We start from the raw sequence: 22,026 nt of genomic DNA, 5'->3' as shown, positions 1-22,026 counted from the left end.
CTTTAACACGGAGTCAAGCACACAAATTGAGTCACACCTGAGTGACACGGAAGAGGGCCAGAGCGAGTGAAATTGATGAGGTAGAACCCGTTGGTCTTGTTCTGATCCCCGGCGGATAAATGTTGGTTTGGATCTATTTGCAGTACCGCCGGCCAAACTAAGCCAAGCCATGTGTGCCTTTTGCAGTTCCGTCTGCAAGGGTTGTGCACTTTTTAAATGGATTGTGCTTCCAGGGGCTCTCTCTCATGGACTTTTTCACACTTCATGCACACAGTAAGTCTGCAGAATCTCTTTCAAGGGCTTACCCAGAATGCACTGCAGTGAACTGGGGGGGGGGGGGCAGGCAATTTTTAAATAGAATTTAGTCAGATTAGATTGAACACGGTGCAATTTATGGTATATCTGGTTTTGAAAACCTGACGTGTCACTTTTTTTTTTCACGTTTATCTTGGGTTTCTAAAAAAAAAAAAAAAAAAAAGTTAAGCCCCATATGGCTCCAAATGGCTCTAAATCCACCCAAGGACCATCTTTTCCTGATTTCTTTGCAACATTCGAATCCCACAGCTCCCAGCAAGCCCGAGACTCGTCATATTAGTTACCTCAACTCTCTGAACCTTTAAAAAAAATTTATTCGCACACCTCCTCATGTTCTTCGCTCTCTTTTGCACTCCCTCCGCTCGTTTGCCTCCGACACCATCTTTGTGCCGCGTCGCATCTCCCTGGCCATCTGTCGGACTTTGTCCGCGTCGTGTTCTGCCTCCGCTGTGTTTATGAAGCTCTCGCATAAACAACTCTTTCAGTGTCTCGGCATCATTCTCTGCTTTATTGCAGGAAAAGTCACGAAAGTGAGATTTATGAGCCTCCGCCTTGAATTACAACACATGCAGACATTTCATACATTGCACTCTTGAATCCCGCTAGCTTACCCTTGGGTATCCGCGGCAGATGTTTTGCCCACTTTGCTGTTTACTGTAATTGCAGTCCAAGTACAATGCTACCTCAAAGTTCGAATGCTTCGAAAGTTGCCAACAAAAATTGTTCAACAAAGTACCGGGTAGCCCAAAAGTCACTTTATATGTACTGCAAGTATACAATAGCAAGTTAGCTCCTCGTGCTAGCAGCTAACCACCTGACTGTTTAGCTGCCATGTGCTTGTGATCAAAAGCGTGAGTGCTCTTTGTGTGTTCCATTTAAAAGTCTTCCATTAGTGGTTGATTTTCCGACTTGCGTGACAGTGTTCTGCAACAAAGTGGTTAGCTTCCGCTTATCGCCGTGTGACCATGAATAATACAACTTAAGATGTGGATACGATTAATTTGCCTCGAAAAACCACAGGCGGCTACATTTAAGCACATATTCAGAATGTACATCAATTAGTTTCTTTTTTTCCATTGTAGCACGTTGGGAATGTTTCGACCCTGCCCTGTATTTTACTACAAAGCCACAGATGGATCTTAATAGTTTTTTGTTTTTTTTCCGATATCTCTTGGCTTGCCTTGTTCAGTGAAGCTATTAAAAATACACACAGCAGGGTGAATACGAGCACAGTCGTGCAGACGATTATGCAATCCTATGATTGGTTTGATGAATTACAAGATTAAAATTCACGACATGCAAACGTTTTGCCGGCATAGCAGGTCATCATCCCCTCATGAACTCGTCAGCAAATCATTTAAGTGTGCTTTGACGGAAAATAAATGAACGACTGTTAAATGGCAGCAGGATAGGCGAGAAAGTGACCATATCACACAGCATATGTTATAAAGTCTCCAAAACGGACACGGCGCTTTAATATGCGATGCGCCTTACGTGAGCACCAAGTTCCAAAATCTGTAAATGTTGTGTGACTTTGTTGAGCGGTCCGCTTGACTGACTGGGAGGATTTTCTGCCCATACGCGACTGATATAGAAGAAAGGCGGGGTGTGACTGAGGTGCGTGTGAAAGAGGATGCCCCCCGAATGGATTGTGTCTGCTTAGGCTAACGTGTCTGTTTGCACTTTTGTTTGATCTTTCGAAAAAATATGGCAACGAGACTTTTCTGACATGACGAGAAGGAACCTGGCGTTTTAAATACCTCAATAAAGTACAACCGAATTCCGTTTTGCTCCCGCTAGCTTTTTAAAAACATATGCTAGCATGTATGCTAACGTACATTTTAGTGAGCATGAAGGCTAACGTATGTTTTAAGCTAACGTATGTTTTAGCATCCCTGTTCCCAATGATAAATAGCACGTTATGATCGTGAAAATACGGTAATCCAAAACTTTAATTTAAACAATTTTAAATCGAGAAACATTGAAAGCATTTATTGCAGGTATTTCTGTGCAGAGAAGCCTACATGCAGAAATGAAATCCACACCGGCATAGGCTGCCTACAAGCATTTTGATAGCGATCTCATGATAAATGCATGATGTCGAACTCTTCTATCACAGTATTTCGGCCTGTGGATACATTTTGGTTCTGAAACAACCGCTAACCCATTTTATTATTAATTACTTGACGCTTTCAGGCTAATGTACTGGAGGGAAATTGAGACGACAATATTAAGTCTTTATGAACACTTTGCAGACTCACCAGTGCCCAAGCGTTCGTTTTCAAATAAAAAAAAAATAGCTTCACCATACAATAACAAAACACTAAAAGTCATGTCAGCAAGTTTGCAAGCTATTAATTGCGTAACCGTTTTCCATTTTTGCATGTTTATCACACTGCTGTCAAAACATTGCTTGGTTCTCTGTAGGCCACAAATGAGATTTGACTTCGCCTCACTTCACCAGCCAAGAAGCCATCACGCTAAACACACACACACACACACGAGCATGGACACACACATGCATGGACACACACACACACCTCCTCACATTCAGATCAAATGCCTCGTAGGTCGTTTGTCCTCACACGCTACGCTGAGCCGTTGTACTCACTTGTTCTGATGTTTGGAGCCCTGGAGGTGTGCATGGTACTGTTCGATGGAGTTGAGGACCACGCTGCAGACGCTGCAGGAGTAACTACTGCGCAGCCCTGGAGAGACAGCAAACGCACAAGCCGCACTTACTTTCCAGGGTACTTACAAAGACGTTTAAAAAAAACCTTTAAGAAGCGGTTATCATCATATCAGCAGAAGCCCGGCCGACAAACAAAGATGCAGTCGTACCTTCAACTTTGAAGAGGTATTCAAAAAAAAAAAAATAAAAACTGTTAAACCTGTCATAAACATTTCAAGATTTTATTTGTCTTACAATTATAAACACAAGTTAACCAATCTTATACATACATATCCATTAAAAAAAAAATCCAGTCCTCGAGGGCCGCTATCCTGTATTTGTTAAATGTTTCCCTCCTCCACCACACCTGATTCAAATGATGAGGATCGTTATGTCTTCTGCAGAGCTTGCTGATGTGATCAGCAATTTATTCAAATCTGTTAGAGGAGGGAAACATCTAAAACATGAATGATAGCGGCCCTCGAGGACTGAAATACCACTACCACTGCTACTACTGCAACTCAACTTATCGTTAAAGAAAAAGATAAAAGGTAAAACACGTGTAGGGTCAAGTATTGGGTGGAAATTAGGTTTCGAGAGTTGCTTTGGCAGTCAGCTTTCAAATTGTGTTTAAACTCCAAATTGTACTTATGGGGCGTTCCTATTTCAAGGTATCAAATAGAAACGACGCCACATAAGCTCCTATTTTCCACTCTGCAGAGCAGGCTAATTTTCCTAATTGGGTTGCATCTGGAGAAAGATTTGAATCTATTAATCATTAGCAGAAAGCTGGTTTCATTTTTAGATCACAGCCTGTTTAGTGTGTGTGTGCGTGAGTGTGTGTGTTTTCAAGCTGCTGAACTTCAACAAGGACAATGCAGTCAGCTGCGTGTCAGATGGTGTATCACTCTGCCGTGTTTGTGCGTGCATATTGTCGGTGAATGCGAGCTCGAGACCCAGATGTGAGCAAACTGGAGGGCTTGCAGGTGGTCGAGATGAACGCACCTCCCAAAAATAGATGGATGAGGATGAAGATGGCAACGGGGAGCTGACATTGGAGGGGGGGGGTGGTGAGGTACACCAAGCAAGTAATGTGGGAGAAATGTCCGACAGGAAGTAAAATGAAAAAGAGGAAAGGTGACGGAATTGTGGGGAAGGCGAATGAGCCGTTCCACTAAGCAATCTACCGAAATAACTCAAGTAGCAGCGCTTACCATGATTGGCTTAAATGAAGCAGCACTTTTTGCTCAGTCAGCCACATGACTACTAGTGTTCATTTCCAACTAGAATCACGACATTGAACCCCTCGCTAACGGTGGACAGAAGTACCGTATTTTCCGGACTATAAGCCGCTACCTTTTTCCTCGATTTTGAACCATGCGGCTAATTCAACGGTGCCGCTTTTCTGTGGATTTTTCTTTCACCAGTAGGGGTGCTCTAGAGTTCAGAAAATGCGCTAAATTTTTTATTTTATTTTTTTTTTTTTTTTTACAGATCACAAAATCATTAACATCAATCATTTATCATCGTTAAGGAATTTCAAGCGCCACTGTACTTCCTCTCTCAGGAAAATGTCATTACTCTTAATGATAATGATTTTTTTTTTTGTACATTTCACTCCTCTCTCATTCTATAGCCCAGCAAGGATTACACAAAGCGGTCTGCTCTTTTATACGCTTGCCAATGATTAAGTGTGGTTGGTGTCTTTGTGGAGAAGCTCTTAGTCTGATTGACACATTGGCCCTGATCTCCAAGATACCGACAAGGTTTTTGTTTTTACACAATGGCGCTGTCTTTTGGTTACTCAAACGGTTTTTGGTTTATGAGACCACACAGTGGACTAATCCATGCAAATGAGGTTGCAAGACAGTGACTGCATGCGGAGAAGGGAGGTGAATTTATGCGGGCGCGAGCAGTGTTTTGTGAGGGCGTTTTAAGCCTTGTTAATTACATAAAACAATATGCTGGTGACAGAAAAGAGGAGGGGGGGGGGGTTGGCATGAAGGCTGTTGTCTAAAGTACAGGCTCCCGGCAGTTCTGGCAACGCTGGTATGGAGTCGTCCTAAAAAGTAATGATCTAGTACACAGAAAATGAAGACTGCTGTATTGTGTTGTTTTTCAAAAAAAAAAAGCATTGTTGCGCTTTGGGTGTTTGATGCGCCTTAACTCGGCAAAAGAAATCTTAATGAGCCATTCAGGGCACATTGCAAATTGGCCATTCCGTCAAGATGCTCTGCCAAGCTCTAACAGTGCCTTGTTTCTTTTATAAATGATTTTTTTTTTTGTGTGCATGTTTTCAGTGCCACGAAATCCACTGCTGCTGTCAAGACACTTGCTTTCATGGAAGGATGGACTCCAGAAGTGAAGGAGCAAACGAGCCCACAACACGCCGTTTAACCACCACCTGTGAAAATCAATGTGGATCATTTTTAAGGTACTCTCCACCTTCCAGTGGGGCAACTCAATGACAAGTAGTCATCTTTTAATTTTGCTCACCACAGAGGCAGGATAATAGGTTATAGAGCTCCTTGCAGCACAGACAATTAACTGTATCCGTTGTCTTGCTTAATTAAACCAGCGCCGAATGTAAAAAGAGGCCTACGAAGAGCAGGGGTGGCCGTTATAATTACGATGTTGCCTTCACTTGGAATATGAGAATTATTCAGTCCATCAACACGTGCGTATCTCAAAACGCTTATCTCAAATCAGCTTTCGCAACGGAAATGAGTTAAAATGCTATTAAGACTAACAAAAATCTAAAAACCCTTTTTAATTAAAAAAAAAAAAAAAAGTCAGGTCACTCCAAAGTCTAGAAGGTTGAAATAATTAAGTACAACTTAATGCCAGTTACACAGGAAAAAAAATATAATTCTCTTCACTCAATTTTTATTACATCAAGTGGTTGCACAAAATGATCCAGATACATTTTTAAAGTAGACTATGTAGTTACAGTAGTCTATTTTTTTTTTTTTTGGGGGGGGGTCCTGATGATTTTATGCTGAGCTATACAAACTGGCAGAATAAAATTTCGACAAATGCCTCTTCCAGTGTGACACTACTCACAGGATCGCCTTCAGTACAGTTTATCCCAAACACTCTATCTGCTGGGGACAGCACAGTGATTAAATTACAGATTCAATTCATTAAGTCAATACTGTTACTCAAAACAACTTTGCAGATTCGCTCTCCCAGCTGCCAGCACTCTCCCTCCGCACCGGCCGGGCGTATTTTGGGCTCTGGATGATGTCAATGAGGGATACCTGGGACCTGGCTGTTTGGCTGTGGTTGCGTTCCAAAAAAATTGTTTCAATTTTAGAAAAACATGAAAGTGGCCCAAGAGAGATTTGAAAAAATGTTAATTGAGGCATTCAGACTGTCATAAAAAATCTTTTATGTGTTTTAATTTGTGTTCTAATTTCCCGCTAATTTAATTTACACTCTATGGAAATCACTTGTTGTGAAATGTACAATATCAATAAAGTTGTATTGTATTATGTGTACTGGAAAAAAACAAAAACTTATAAAAAGAAATCCAATCTGGTCCTGCAATGTGAACCTAAAATGTCGGACGAGGCACAGCCGTCGTGAAGTCGAAACGTTGCAGCTCGACTACGTCGTAAGCTGCGGACTTCCAGTATCCTGATTTTAATGTTCCTCGCCAAGTGCGTGTGCACCTGCACGTAGTCCCACCGTTTCATTTCCAGGGAGAGGAGGTCAGCGATGTCTTCTGACTCAGACGTCGTCATCAATTACACACCATTTTCTCTGCTTTGCTCCTTGGCCCTCTCTGAGGTCCTGGCGCGCTCAGGCGCTCATGCTTCAGCTCGAGACGCTTATCTCACTGCTCCTAATTCACCACCCCGTCTCCGGAGAAAAGAGACAATTGTCCGACTCTGCCCTGAGGGGGTTTCTTCCACAGTCGTGATTTATGTAAAGACACATCCGAGTCCGCAGGGCTCCTTGCCCAGCCGCCAGACCCCCCCCTCCTCAACCCCCCCCCACCACCACAACTCTCGCATCACACAGGGTTTGATTCCAGCACCTAAATAGCTCCCATTGTCTGCTGCAACTTGTCAATTTAATCGGGGGGGGAAAAAAAAAAGCCAAACTATGCAAATGCATACGTGCCGTGAGGCTTTACAATCTGCAAGTACGAGCAAAGGTCAGTAACGGTGTGTAAATAAGTCACCTGCGCCTTACGGGTAGTCAATGAGGATGACAGATGAGACATGATGTGGTCGACACACACATGTACGCACATTGCACACACTTCAACACAAGACTGAGTGAAAGAGTAGCAGAAAAGGTTCCGTAACTGCAATGACATTTGGAAGAGCACAAGCAACCACTAAAGCCAAACAATCTTCATGCATGAAATCTCGCTGGATATGTCTGCCTAAAGTTTACGCAAATGTTTCTCACAATGTAGATAAAATCAGATTTAAAAACTTATTTATCTGGGTTCAACAAAAGCTATCTATTCGGAAACTGAGTGTTTTTTTGCTGAAACCTCCACAGAAAAAAGATTTTGGTCAAATTTACTCAATTTTATATTGTGGTTGCACAAATGAAAATCAACAGTATCCGTTTTAATGACAGCATTTTATGGAGCATAAGGCGCACCCGCATATAAGCCGCAGTTTTCTATGTTAAAAAAATGAGCAGTTTACTTTTTGTCCTGTGAATGCACATAAAGGTACATCAACAGATTGTTAAAACAGTGCCTTTTAACATGGCAACAACTTTGCTAATTAAAACAGAACAGACCCAAGAGAAAAAAAAAATCAAGATTTATTTAGCATATTTTCGGAACTATGGAGCACCCCCTACTGGTGAAAGAAAACTCCACAGAAAAGTTGCACCGTTGCATTAGCCGCATGGTTCAAAATCTAGGATTTTATTTTATTTTTTCCTGCAAACTCCCTAAGTATGCGCCCTCGCTCATTAGAACCAAGTTTGGCCTACTTGAGACATGAAGACCCTTTAGTTTAATTAGAAGAGTTTGTCTTGGCTGTTGTACCCAACCCGGATTGTTCCTACTGCCAGTTGTTAATGAAAACGGCCAATTTGCAATAGAGAAAACAGAAAGACTCACCTAAAATGACCTTCATGACACAACACTGTTCATTCCGCTTTTCAGACTTGAAGTCAAAACCCGAAGATACGCTCGGTTAAAAATAAAAAAAATGTTTCCGTTGCAGGATTATGTCAAACCAACTGAGACAATGACCTGGGAGACCAGTGCTTCTCAATTATTTTCTGTTATGCCCCCCTTAGCAAGAAAAATACAATTCACACCCCCCCCCGCTCTCCACACCCCCCCCACACACACACCCCACCCCACCACCTACTCGCTGCCTCAACTCTAAATAATAGCATTTTTGTTGCAAAACAAACCGACACTGCAGAGTTATTACTCGCAGCGCACAATAGGCAATGAGAGCGCCACTGCCAACTACTGGAGTGGAGGTGCAATTACACGGCATGTTCCCCAGGGTCACACGTGCCCCCTTCAGCATCGCATCGCGCCCCTTCCCCCCCCCAGGGCGTAAACGGACTCTGCCGCAAAAGGCACACCTTCTTAATGGGCTAATTAAACATTTGCAAACATTTCCAGCACGTTGCACCTGAGAGGCGTTAAAAGCCATTTGGATGTGAGCATCCTGTGCCAATGGAAACATGTCACACGGGGGGGGGACAAACAATTCCTGACAATAGTGGCGTGATTAAAAGACGCCTGAGCCCAGGCGTGATTGATGGCACGTGTAATGAATCACATGACTCACTTCTCGGACCGGCTCGCCTGCCCTTGAAAGGCAAGGCGGCAAATAGATTCCGCAGCATCTTTAAGTTAATGAAAAGCAGCGGGTGTAAATTACACAAAAGCAGGAAAGCCTGAGCGTTTGCAAACGCTCGGCGCACTGTGAATTGGGATTGAAACGTTGCCTAAAAAGGCTGCGGACGTTGTGGGATCTGGGTCAGAGCGAGTGGATGGAGGATGATATCCAACGTGACACAACTTAAAGCCTCTGAGCCAGTGTAGGCGGCAACATGACTCATGCTTTTAATATGATTGGTTCCTTGAGATGATTGCTTTTGTCATGGCACCTGGAGCACACAGCTCGCGCCACAGTGTCGACGGACAGAGCATTGGAGACTGCGCGCGTGCGGATGTGTGTGCGCATTGATGTGTCATGGGGTGCTCACATGCATGTTGGGCTGCCTACTTCAGCAGGATGACTTTAGATGTATTTCACCACTGGAGAACGCGAAAGGAATGAGTCGAACTGTCGGAAATGGTTTGCAATTTCAAACAATCAAGCATTGAATGTTGAAATTCAGATTGAAGTTTTGCCTTTGAAGACTAGTTAGAGGTACTGATTGTCAATTTTATACTATTCCACAATTGGTGAGAGCTTGTTTTTTTGGCTTGTCGCTGTCCTCGAGTTTGTGCTGCTTAAGCAGGACGAGACAGGGTGTGCCGTGAGTGAAATGCATCCGTCACCTTAATTGGAATAAACTGTCTTCTGTTTCTGAATGTGCAAATTTGATAAGTGAGGGAGAACCAGTAAGGGGGGAAAAAAAAGACAAGCTCCACAATTTTTCAGCCTGAACTATCAATCTGGTAGAGTAGGAAATGATTCCAGTGCTCATGTAGATGTCCGTAATTAAGTTAAAAAAAAATTAAAATAAATAAATAAATATATATATATATATATATATATACATATATATATTTGTTTAAATATATATATATATATTTAAATATATATATATATATATATATATATATATATATATATATATTTTTTTTTTTTTTAAATATATTTAGATATATTTTTTTAAATATATTCATATATTTCAAAATATATTTAGATATATATTTGTATATATTTTTATACTACATTTATGACTTAGAGTTAAACGGAGATAGAGTTCATTAGAGAGAAAGAAGCATTTGCTTGGCGTGATGGATGACCCGTTTTACAACAGTAATCCAGGGCTTTTGAATTCTATTTAGCCGGAGCCAGAATTGATGCACAGAAGAAACCGAAGCTGCTGACCCCGAGTCACTCCAAAGCTGCTCTAACTACATTTCCTCAACTTCAAATGTAAATCATCCAACCTTAAAGCGTCCTCACTCAGATTGTAATGCGGGCTTTATCCTAACCAACCCCGCAAAGCCTTTTGTGTTAAAAGAATTGGAAAGCATTTCAAAACTCTGTTGATATTTAAAGGTAATCATCATAAAGTAATCCCTCTATCTTTAGTAGTAGCTTGGAGCGTGTCTGTGAAGTGACACACTTGGCACTAATTATATCAAACAGGAGTGACGTCGGTATAACAACTACCACAGCACAAAATGTATTTGAACACATCCTCCTGCACATGTTAAAAACTGATCTCCCCTGATCGTGTTTCCCTTTAAAAAGCAGTAACACCCCTGCTGCCTTTCACTTCTCAATTGCATCGGCGGTGGTGGGGTCTTTTAGGAGGGATTAGGAGGACTGACCTGTGCTCTCCGTGGCATCCAAGCTTCCCGCGAGCTCCTCCACCAGGCGTGCTCGGGCGGCGTTCCTGCGATGCTTCTTGCCCCCGTAGTGCTGCTGGGCCATCAGCGGGTTGTTAAACCAGGCGCCACACAAGCAGCAGTACTTGCCGGCTTCTTTGCCGCCGTTGTCGCTGGGGCACGCCGTGGGGTCTGAGGGTAGCGGGGTTGAAGGGGACGAATCTGGGGAGGGTAACCATATAATCATGTTCAAGGATTCACATGGCGACCTTTAATACACAAAAATTGTTGATGTTGTCAACAAAGGGATTCATCGAACTCATGGGTGTTAAACATACGGCCCGCGGGCCGTATTAGGCCCGCAAACGGGGTTTAATCTGGTCCGCGAGAAAATTTTAAATTGAATGAAAATTTTAAAATGCGAAAAAATGAATTGATTCAACCACATATTTTGAGTGGGACTTTTTCCTGCCACTGGATATTTGCGCTTCATTGTATTTATTTATATAGATCTGTATTTAAATAGATTCTTTTATATGCTTCCCTTCATTCCTTTTCTCTACCTCTTATCTCCAGAACATCTTGGGCTTATCACGCTTGACAAGTCGCTAGTCAATTCCAGGGATGTACAAAAAATAAAAATAATAAATCACACCTCCGGGCAATTTTGAGTCCTCAATAAGCTTTGGAGCCGAGATTCAAACTCCTAACCTCAGAACTATGAGGCAGCTGTGGTAACCGCTTGTCCAACCGGGCTTGTGTACCGAGTGATGTCATCATCCCAGAAGAGATATTGCTGTAACGTTGCGCGTTCTTACATAGTGACATCAAGCAATCAGGTAATTAGATGCGTGATTTTGTCTGTGCTTAGTGTCTGGTGTGATACAATACTTGAGAGACGGTGACAATTCCATCCAGGGTGAATGCGGCCCCTGACTCAAAGAGGGGTGAAATGGAGCACTTGTGATTCGGCACCTTGGAAATTATTTGTCGGAATTATGTGAAAAGAACAAGGCTTCTGTTAGATTCGACCTCTTTGGCGCAAATAATTAGATAGGTGACTTGCGCTGGGCTGTTGTGTCGCCGTGACCTTTTTTCCCTGGCTCGGCATCTTCCTATCTTTATCGGTACCCTGGCACAATTTTCTTGTCGGAATCCAGATAAGACTGTTGAGTCAAAAAAACAAAATTTCTTTTTTAATGCTTTACAAAAAAAAAGAAAGAAAGTTGAGGGAGAAATCATACTTTTGTTTTGAATTTATTATTATTTTTTTAATAATTTTTTTACTGCCCGTTTGAACTGATATGGTTTCAACGAGCCACTGCTCAAACACGGAAACAAAAAAAAAACATCCACTCCTGCTAGCTCCTACTCAATCTTTCTGAGACATGTTAACCCACAGCGGCGAATTTGAAAGATGTGCGTTTTACACTGAGAGCAAGGAGCAATCGATCGTAGTGAGCCACATGTGTGAAACCCAGATGAGGGTCGTGGGTCACGAGAAGGTCGTTGGCCCTCCAGGGGCCAACCTTCAAGAAACCTCCTCTTGTGCTCTTGAACTACATCCGAACCTTTTCATTTCATCTTTTATTCCCATACCTTCCTCTCCTGTGTCCTTCTGCTCTTTTCATCCCCCTCCTCCGTGAGGGAATGACGTTAGACCCCCCCCCCTCCCCCCCAGGTGACCCACTGCTCATGACATGACACTGGTTACCATGGTGATTGTCCATTAATAGCCACCAGCAATGACATCCCCATTGTGGCTCATGGCTGTGGACGTGCATGTGTGTGTGTGTGTTTGTTTGCGTGTAAAAGAAAGCTTTCATGTGTGTCAACCGTGCTCCAGAATAGTCTTAGCTGCATCGACTGTAAGGTTCACCGCATGTATATTTGGACACACGACAAGTTGGGGGTGTTCGGTCCACAGCCAAATTGCGTGTTGAACGGCAGATGGCGTGTCCAAATGTGGCGGTCCGCCATCCACGATGTGACCGTGTACCTTGAGTTATGTTGCCGATGACAACAATACCACGCGTTCACACAAACAAAAACACCTCTCATGCGTGAGTCATAACACCTCTTTCGCGAGGACTCTTGACAAATGAAGAGAAAAATGTTGACTTCGTGTCGACATGTTTATTGCGCTAACTTTGTAGAAGCTGTTTGGCGCGGGGGGCAAATTCCAGTGACAAAGGCACGATTGTTTGATCTTATTTACATTTTCGTTTCGTTCGGCGACAAAACCGGAATTTGTAAACAAGTCGGAAAACTCTCAAAACCAAAACATCATAAACAGGAAAAAGTTTTGGTGTTGCTTTTGGTGTTAATAGTCTTTCCTGATTTAATAACCCAGCTACAAACCTGGCGTCATATCATTTTTTTTTTTTTTAATGAACGCACATTTCTATTCGTTTTAATGTGAATGCAATTTATTTTCAACCGTTGTGTGCCATGAATGCTTTGTGTCGATACACACATCCGTCATTCCACCTTGGCGGAGGCCGGAGCTCCATTGACTGTTTTTCGGGTATCGTCTATTTTAGTGCCAGTGAGCTAATAGAAACCCTGCGAGCCGATCGTTATTATATCTTCGGCTGCTCGTTCCACTAACCACACCTACTCATGTTCCCTTCACTTCTTTTGCCGCGCCATAAATCTCAATTAAAAAAGCCCTTTTACTGCTTTTTAATTTGAGTTGTAGAAAAAAAAAATTGCAAAAATCTTTGCGTCTCTCTCTGTGGGTGTGTGTTTGTGAGACAGCTTTGTAGTGGCCAGCATGTGCTCTGAAGCAAAAGTTAAAGATTCTTGGATGTATCTCTCCCCCACACTTTCTTCTCATGTTTTCCCACCCTGTCTTTTCTCGTGACTGTGATCTCTGCACACTGGAGCAGAAGTAAGTGATTTTCACGGAGTGGGGCACAGGAGGGAGAGTGAGAGCTGTAGAAGGGAGTGAGGGGAGGCCGGGGGGGGGGGGGGGGGGGGGGGCGTTTGTTGAGATGTGCGAACTGTCAAGAACAATAGAAGAGCAGGTCCAATTCAAAAGCTTCTCATCTATGTGAGACTGAAAGCTGTATTTACACGGCAGGTATTAATTACCCATTCCCAGACTTGAAAATCCATATATGGATAATGTTACTGTATTTTTTCCCGTGACTATCTATCTCTGTTTACTGTGAGGAAGAAACAACCTGAATGAGCACAAGCCCAAAATGCAGAAAAACAGCAATACAAGGAAGCTGGATGGACGCCAACAATAATCATATAAAAATTGGATTATTTGCATATTTTTTTTAGTTGGTCTGCATTGACTCTTCCGGCAGATGATTGATATCCGATTCTTGTCAATATAAGATTAACTTTAGGAGATCATCAAGTGGGAGACGATAATCAGAATTGAGTCACGTCAATCATTTTGTGGAAATCCTTCGTGTCCTTTTTTAGTGCATTTTCTATGTTAAGAACAAGCATCACAAAACATTTCATCTCTCGCCATACCGGATTCGAGCACAATTTTCCTCTAATTAATTGATTGGTCCCTAGAACGTCTGACAATCCGAATGGCGGTACAAAAAAAACAAACATTTACGCTAATTCTTCTCATTTCTGAATATTTAATGGTCATCAATTCTGTTGATTGTGTGTGTAATTGAATGTTGATGAATTGCCCAATTTAGGCAAAATGGAGTGCATTAATTGGCTGCAACAAACAAGCTTAGTTTATTCTATAACTCTAGTTTGCTTTCTAAAAGAAGTGCAACAAAACATCGGGTTTGACAAGTTGAGCTACGGTAGCGGAAACTTTCGCTTTGACACAACTGCCCCAGGCAGCATTATTTTTGTTCAATATTGCACTGGCATGGAAAAAGGAGTTCACGACATTCATTTCGGGATGATTTGTGCATGCAACATGGCAACAACTCTCTCTCTTTCTCTCTCTCTCTCTCTAAACTTCGTCTAATACGTAGCTATTAATGATGTTAGTTCGCTAAATATATATAACAATATATGTATTATTTTATTTTATTTTACAAATATTTTTAAAGCAACGCAAACTACATCAGTACAATATTTTGTGTTTCGTGGTAACTTCAAGTCGCGAGCCGTTCGTATCCGTAAGGGACGGCCACTCGATTAGGAATAGCGAAGAGGACCGCAGCCCGACTTGTCGTCTCGGTGGCTTTGTACTCAAATAATCCTGGATTTTTTTTAATTTTTTTTATCTGCCGGGACTAAAGCGGGGCTTGACCGATCCATTGAGAAAATAATTTATAAATATATTTTAGAATATCAAATACAATCCCGGAGGGGCTTAACTGGGGCAAAACAAATTTCTGACAGGGCGACTGAACTCTTCCACTAAGTGGAAACGCGGCTGAGGTGGGTACGTACGCGGATTTATTGTCTCGCCAGATTGATTGTGCATCACAGAATGAAGGCTACTTTGGACTTCAAGCCCAGATGAAACGCTTTTCTTCTCTCCCAGAGGCCTTCTTCTCTCGCTCTCCTCTCACGGTTTGCTTTGCTTAGACAGGTCCTTACACGAGAGGCGTAGCGCCAATGTGGGGCAAAGTTGAAAAAAAAGTCACTCTTATAATACTCCTTTTTTTTTGTGAGTGTGCGAATTCCGAGCTCTATGAATTGTGACAATAAATCCAATTAGAGTCACATTATGCGAAGCCTCCTTGGGGAAGATTCATCAGTGTCAAGACAAACTAATTTAAAACAACAAAAAAAAAAAAATGAGTTTGAACAAACATGAATTCATCTTCATTAAACTTCACCTTCCAAGTCCTCCCTCTTGGGCCTCTGGCATGTTTGCAGACGCTTTTATTTTTCCTCTGAAGCAGATGAGACATTTTGACTTGAAGGTTGTAAATATTTCTATTAAAAGACATGCTTTCACCCCAAGTAGTTTACACGGATGTGCGCCATGAAAATACAAAGTGCGTGCGATGTGTGCTTTGTCGTGTTTTGGACGTCACACGTCATCATTTTGGTAGGATTTACTGGTGCAATTCAAGAAAAATATTGATCGTCTGGTATTGGATTGTTGTCCAAACAAATAATAATTACGTACATTATCAATCATTGGAAATGCGGACCTGCCCGCTAAAAAAAAAAATTTATTTATTATTATTTTTTTTTAATTATTTTCAACTCTAATTGTAAGTATCCTTCTTCTGAATCAAAGTATGAATTTTTGCTTTACCTATTGCTCAGTGAAACACAAATTCCGCGCATATATTTTACATCCTATCGATGAGGAATTTGAACCAGTTAAAGGTGATAAATAATGGAAATTTGGCTGTTTTAATAAAAAAAAAAAGAATTGTTTCTGTCAGCGCAATAAGTGTGAAATTCCACAGATCCAATTAGCCAATGTTGGCTCGCCACAAACAAGCGCCAATCATTTGCAGTCTGGATGTGGCGAGGGGAGAAATGTCCTTGTCTGGAGGTACTCTCAAAGACTCCGATAACACGTGTCCAATAAAAAATTGCGGGATTTGTTGCTCATCACTTTGAAATTAAAAAAAAAAATGGTCTTTGAAAAGTTGCTAAATTTAGCAATGATGAATCAAGTCACCAAGCTGGCAAGATTGAGTCGCTGCCCACATTTTATTTTTTGCGGGACCGAGCTGTACACGAAAGCTGTGCTTGGCATTATTATAAGACAGAACCCCCCCCCCCCCCCCCCCCCCCTCCAAAACGACTCATCTTTTTTTTTTTTACGAGAAGATGGCTCCCCATTGCTGTTATAAACTGTCATCATTTCGTAGCGATCATCCGAATTTTGTTAAATACCTGCGTTGGTCAAGGCTGCGGGGCTGCTGGGAGTCTCACCTAGCACCAGGCGGACTCTCTTGGCGTGGGTTTTTCCCTGGTAGTGCGACTGAGCCACGATGGCGGAGGTAAAGAACATGTTGCACAAGGTGCAGCACTTGTTCTTGTCCACCTCTGTCTCGTCGCAGTCCTGGAAGTGGTCAGAGAGGAGCACAGTGGTGAGGAGTCGAAGGAAGGGGATAAGGCACGCCACACAGATGGATGATCAGCTAATCATCTCTCTTTGGGACGACACGGCGCCTCGTTGCCGTTTGTTGAAACATTACAAAGGATGATGAAGCGGTCGAGGCACACGAAGAAAAAGAGCAACTGCCGAGCTGACAAAAAAAAAAAGCACTACACTACCACATACGCACGCATAACGAAGCCAAGCATTTTTTTTTTCCTTCCTTCTCTTTGTTCTTGCCCATCTGGTGTATAGGCTGGAACACGATGCGAAAAAAATCTAAGAATACTCGGTAAACCCGGAGAGGACGACACAACCGGCTTCATCATAGGTACAGAGAAGCTTTGTAAACAAAGTCGAATTGACTTGCTTTTTGTGGGAACGCACGTTGGACAATTCATTAGGTACACCTTCCCAATTTATTGCAGTCATTCCCAACTAGTGGCACCCTCGTGAGCTGTGAGACATCATTAGGGGCTCTGTGTTCAATTAACCCGGCCCACATTTCACACTAAGTCAATTTGTGAGTAAATTCAGAGGCAATGACAATTTTTTTTCTCTCAGTGTTTTTCTTTGGTGCTATGCTGTAAGATTTATTTTTTTCTTATGTAAAAACGGTGCCTCGGCTGAATGATGGGTGAGAAAAAGATTTTATGAGATGCAGGATAAAATCTTCTGATGCTCACTCTTGATTGACGCAGTCCAAAAGATGAATTTTATTTTACGAAACCCATCAACATGTTCATTTGCGTGGAACATTTCATGACTGTGCAATAAGGCGCGTATTTTTAAAAAAATTCCACAGAAACTTTAATATCTCAGCAAGAATTTTTCAGATTTATGAATCATTTAGCTACTGGGGGATTGTCCCAATATTAGAAACGCCCCTTTTTCTAGTTAGTTTTTTATGTGGTGCTCTTCTCGTAAACAATGAGTGGATCACGATTCACCTCGTGTCAAGTGCCTCAACAACTACCGTATTTTCCGAACTATAAGCGGCTAAAAAAAAATCCTCGATTTTGACCCATGCGGCTAATACAACGGTGCAGCTTTTCTGTGGATTTTTATTTCACCCGTAGGGGGCGCTTTATCGTTCAGAAAATACGCTAAATAAATCGTTTTTTAAATTTTTTTTTTTTTGTGTCTTTTCTGTTTTAATTAGCAAAGTTGTTGTCGCATGAAAAGGCGCTGTTTTAAGAATCTGTTTATGTACCTTTTATGTGTATTCAAAGTACAAAATGGTTCTGTACATGCAGTAAACAACATTGATTTTCAACACAGAAAAGTGTGGCTTATATACAGGTGCGCCTTACAGTCCGGAAAATACGTTAATCGGAGGACTTTGTAATTGTATATGCCACCTTGCAATTTTCTCTATTCTCGTTTTCATACTTCTTACAGTAATACAGAAAAATATGTGCCCTGAAATTGTCAAAGGTGAAACCGTTCTATTTTTCACTGCTTTCAACCTCTGACCATGATGGATCGTCTGGATCGCAGCGAGTGAGATTTGAAAGGAACTATTCCACTCGTTTCCGCGACAAAAATCTGCTGTTCGTGTTCACTTTCTGTCTCGTTTCCTTATTCACGTCCCCGCTCACTTTGAGAAGTCAATACGTCCACGCTAAGGCGCTCAAGCGTCGTCCTCCGACGCATTTGTCTGTCCGTGACTTCTTTTTCACACCAGCGCTCCCGCTGGTCCGATTGTCAAGCTGGAGGAGACGAACCTCGCTCGGGTTGAGAGAGAGAAGTGTGTGTGACACCCTCGTTTGTATGTGTGTGCGTGAGGGGGTGTCGGCTCTGCTTAGCATCACGGTCATAAATGTTGAGGACACCTTCACCTTCCAGGCTTTGCTATGTCTCAGCTGTCCCCCTTTTTCTCTTTTTTTTCCCCTCTTTCCCTCACTCTCTTGCCTTTTCTATATTTGCCGGTGGGCACCAGGCTCACTGACTGTGTGTGTGATGTAGGATGAAATATTTATTGGTATTGGCAGCTTTTCCACCGGCCCCCTCTCCGGTCCTCCCCCGTGACACCCCCCATGCTGTGTTCCGCTTCCCGCTCCCCCCCAATTTCACGAGTGCAGTTGCCGTCTGTGTTGGCACACGTCTACTTTATTGTGCCGGCTTGGTATTGATGGAGCATTGTTTATTGTTGCCGCATTGGCATGATGGCAAGGGTACGTCGAGCGGCAATTATCTCTTGGCTTTTTATTGGCTTTGTTTTGAGTGGGCTGCAACTTCTTCAGCATGTATTTTTAATGAGACGCTATGTAGGTACTCGTTCACATTGGGGTGATAGTCTCCACGTTCATAAAATCTCACAAAATATGAGTCTGTCACAGGTTATAGAGACTTTTAAAGAGTCTAAATGCCTTTCTACGAGCTGAGCTTTATTTTTTTTTTACTGATTCTGTTTTCGCTATAATTTTTTGTTTAGTCGGTATTTAATTCTTAGATGACTTCTACTTTGGAAAATATCTCACATATCAAATAAGGGGGGAATAAAATACCGTTTTTTTCCGGAGTATAAGCCGCTACTTTTTTCCTAGATTTTGAACCATGCAGCTAATACAACGGTGCTGCTTTTTTGTGACTTTTTCTTTCACCACTAGGGGCGCTCTATAGTTGCAAAAATAAAAAAAATAAATAAATAAATACTTTAACTGTTAATGTACACAATATGAATGATTAATGAACAATTCATTGATTAAATTGATTATTATTATGGGGGCTCGGAGGACATACTAGCAAAATGCCCCCCCCCCAAAAATGACCATAAAACCCAAATGCAAGCGTATGCAGGCTCAAATGCGATATTTTCCATCCTGATTGCACATTTGACAGCAATTTGACATGGAAATCCCAATTTAACGCTTCAATCTTTGTAAAATCCCTTCAACTGAAGTTGCAATTTGATGCGCATAATCGTATTACATCTTGTCCGCTTATATACGGAAGACATTCCAAACATGGATGACACCGTTGTTCCTGTTAGCTTGACATTGTTGCCGCGCCTCATTGATTTTATTTTTTTCTTGGTGAGAAATGTCTTGATTTTTCTTCCATGCAGTCTATAGTAGTCCCATTTCCATATTTATTCATGATGGTGTCACGGGAGCCCCGGCACCCACGAGTACAACCAAGTCACATCCCTCCCTTGCTTTTCTGCATATACATTCATCCCTCGTGCTCGTTAGCACATCTTACGTACTCTCTGCTCCTCTGCTCATTTTTCTCACTTATTTTTATCCCGTTATTCTTTCCCCGCCACTTCGCCTATTTTATCTCCTCTCCCGTGGGTATAGTGATGCTTGTTCTGCCAAAATTGTCCCAAGGACTATCAACTGCTTTGGTACCTGTCAAAAAACTAAAAAGCAAACAACAAAAAAAAGTGACACAGCATGGAAAGTTTCAAACCATTTGAAAGTGTGTGTGTGTGTTTGTGTGACTGCTGCTGCCACTGCAGTGAAACAAATTGCACAACAAACATCGATGACTCAAGTTTTGCACCCTTTGTCTTTCTGCCACAGTGTCTTCAACCGTTTACTGTTGATTTCGAAGTGCACTCACTTCACTTTTCCTCTCTGCTTGGCTTCTGTTGTTTAAATTCCTTCAAATAATTCTGTGAATTGTCAAGTCATGATCCCACAATTTATCAGATTTTACAAAGATAGTGTGATCATCAATATCATGAAAGAAAACTAACTGTGGTCCCCAATTATTTTTACATTATTGACCAGTTGAGAAAAGTCCATGTTGTTGGCAGACCGGACACTTTAAAATCTTTTTTTTTTTTTTTTATTAACACGATGCTAAGGGGGGCGCATGTGACTCTGGGGGACATGCTTTTTTTTCTGCTGCACTACAATTAAGTGTAATTGCACCTCCACTCCACTAGTTGGCAGTGGCGCTCACCTTGCTCATTGTGCGCAGCGAGTATTAACTCGACAGTGCTGTTTTGTTTTGGAACAAAAATGCAATTTTTATTATAGTTGTGGCGGACAGTGGGTGGTGGTGGTGGGGGGGGGGAATTTTTTTGTTCTTGCTGGGGGGGGCGGAACAGAAAATAATTGAGAAGCACTTTTTTTACTGTAACATGTATGTTGATTGCTGTCTGTGTGAGCTGCATTAATGCCAGCCCCCCCCCCTCGCGCCTGACGTCTGCATCTGCATCTCACGTCTGAATTTTTTTTTTGTACACCTCACAATAGACACCTAATTAGCTGTGTTTATCTTTCTCTCCTTCTGTTTTGCTCTCTGTGTGCTCCTACTTTCACTGCGCAGCATTCAGGCACCACGGGAGACATCGTTGCTAAATATACACTTCCAAGGAAGCTCTCATTTCTGGGTTGAGGTGAAAGCGCTTGAGAGTGTAAATTAAAAAGAGAGAGGGGCGGGGGGGGGGGGGTGATGCAAATATTGTGTTTGGGACTATTTTATCTCCTGCCCTTTTTGGTGCAGGTTGGTTATGTGTGCACACACTGAAGGAGAAAGTCGTGTGGAGAATTGGATGAAAACAAGTATCACCCCCACCGCTCTGCACGCACACACACACACACACACACACACACGCACACACACGCGCACACGCACGTCGCCACCTTGCTTTCATCTGCGAGCACCTTTACGACCTACTTTCTCCACGTTTTACCGCCACTCCCCCAAACAAAAAGAGCCACAAAAAGCCCTAGGCATGGCATTTCACACTGAGTAAACATTGGCATTACTTTCACTCTTCCCAAATGCCTTTGTGATTTTCCATTGCATGCACGGGGGTCATTCCAGGTAGGGACAGTTTTTAAATAATGCAAATTTGGTTGCATTTTCTTTTGGTTGCAAGGTTTGCGTCATCATTTTTCAAATTCATCGTCTGGAATTTCTTTGGCTGCTTGCATTGTATTTACTCAGCTGAAGTTCAGAGGGTGCATCAATGGAGGGGGGGGGGGACAGGTCAGTTGCTAGCCTAGCCCTGGGCAGACCCTTTAAGTTTAACATCAACAACCCATCAAATCCATTTTTTTCCATGGCTTGAATTTACAAAAATGTGACGTAATAACCGAGGCTGTAGCAGAACAAAGTCTGTTTTGTAAGAGGACAAAGCGACTAACAGCTTTTGCTTTGAAAATAATTCTCACTTTTTCGATCGAGATGTCGACTTCACCAAGAGCCTGAATTCGATTATTGATCAATTGGCAACCATGCCTCGTTAAAATCAACAAGTTCTCGTATCAAACCAGCAGCAAAATGAATGTGACTAAATGCACGCTCCTCTCGAAAGGAACCTGCTCATCATCGTTGACAAAAGCAATGGCGAGTGAGCGAGCTTCTTTGGAGCCGATGACTTTTAATCAGTCGACTCAAACTATTATCACCTAAACGTCAAAAAAAAAAAAAAAAACCCTCTTTATACATGAGCATATATAGATCCCATTAAACAAATTGAACAAGCCTGGATAATTCATTCCTGGCTGTTGTCTGCGATGTTTGTTGTTTTTTAACAATGTCACTCATCAGATAAAGTAC

The 22,026-nt window shown here is 42.1% G+C and overlaps 2 protein-coding genes across 6 annotated transcripts in view; one reads left to right on the top strand and one right to left on the bottom strand.

The window, feature by feature from the left end:
• The window catches only part of LOC148329930 (golgin subfamily A member 7B-like), a 178,079-nt gene that overhangs the window by 49,006 nt on the left and 107,047 nt on the right, over positions 1-22,026 (top strand). For all 5 annotated transcript variants that reach the window (XM_088305519.1, XM_088305517.1, XM_088305518.1 and 2 more), the window contains one exon: positions 5,287-5,420. Coding sequence is in view for 2 of the 5 variants with exons in the window: in XM_088305522.1 (XP_088161648.1) it covers positions 5,287-5,420 (134 nt within the window). In the remaining 3 variants the exon portion in view is untranslated. The remainder of the gene's footprint in view (positions 1-5,286; positions 5,421-22,026) is intronic.
• The window catches only part of LOC148329932 (zinc finger matrin-type protein 4), a 54,402-nt gene that overhangs the window by 8,751 nt on the left and 23,625 nt on the right, over positions 1-22,026 (bottom strand). The window contains exons 4-6 of the mRNA XM_088305516.1: positions 16,299-16,467; positions 10,500-10,718; positions 2,927-3,023 (exon numbers count right to left, since the gene is read on the bottom strand). Coding sequence (XP_088161642.1) covers positions 2,927-3,023; positions 10,500-10,718; positions 16,299-16,467 — 485 coding nt within the window. The remainder of the gene's footprint in view (positions 1-2,926; positions 3,024-10,499; positions 10,719-16,298; positions 16,468-22,026) is intronic.

This window comes from Idiotropiscis lumnitzeri, chromosome 9 (assembly GCF_059441095.1).
Source record: "Idiotropiscis lumnitzeri isolate Australia: NSW breed Sydney's pygmy pipehorse chromosome 9, RoL_Ilum_1.0, whole genome shotgun sequence".
In the NCBI taxonomy this organism is placed as follows: domain Eukaryota; kingdom Metazoa; phylum Chordata; class Actinopteri; order Syngnathiformes; family Syngnathidae; genus Idiotropiscis; species Idiotropiscis lumnitzeri.
Note: the sequence above shows the minus strand (reverse complement) of the source record. Positions and strands in the feature narration are given on the sequence as shown.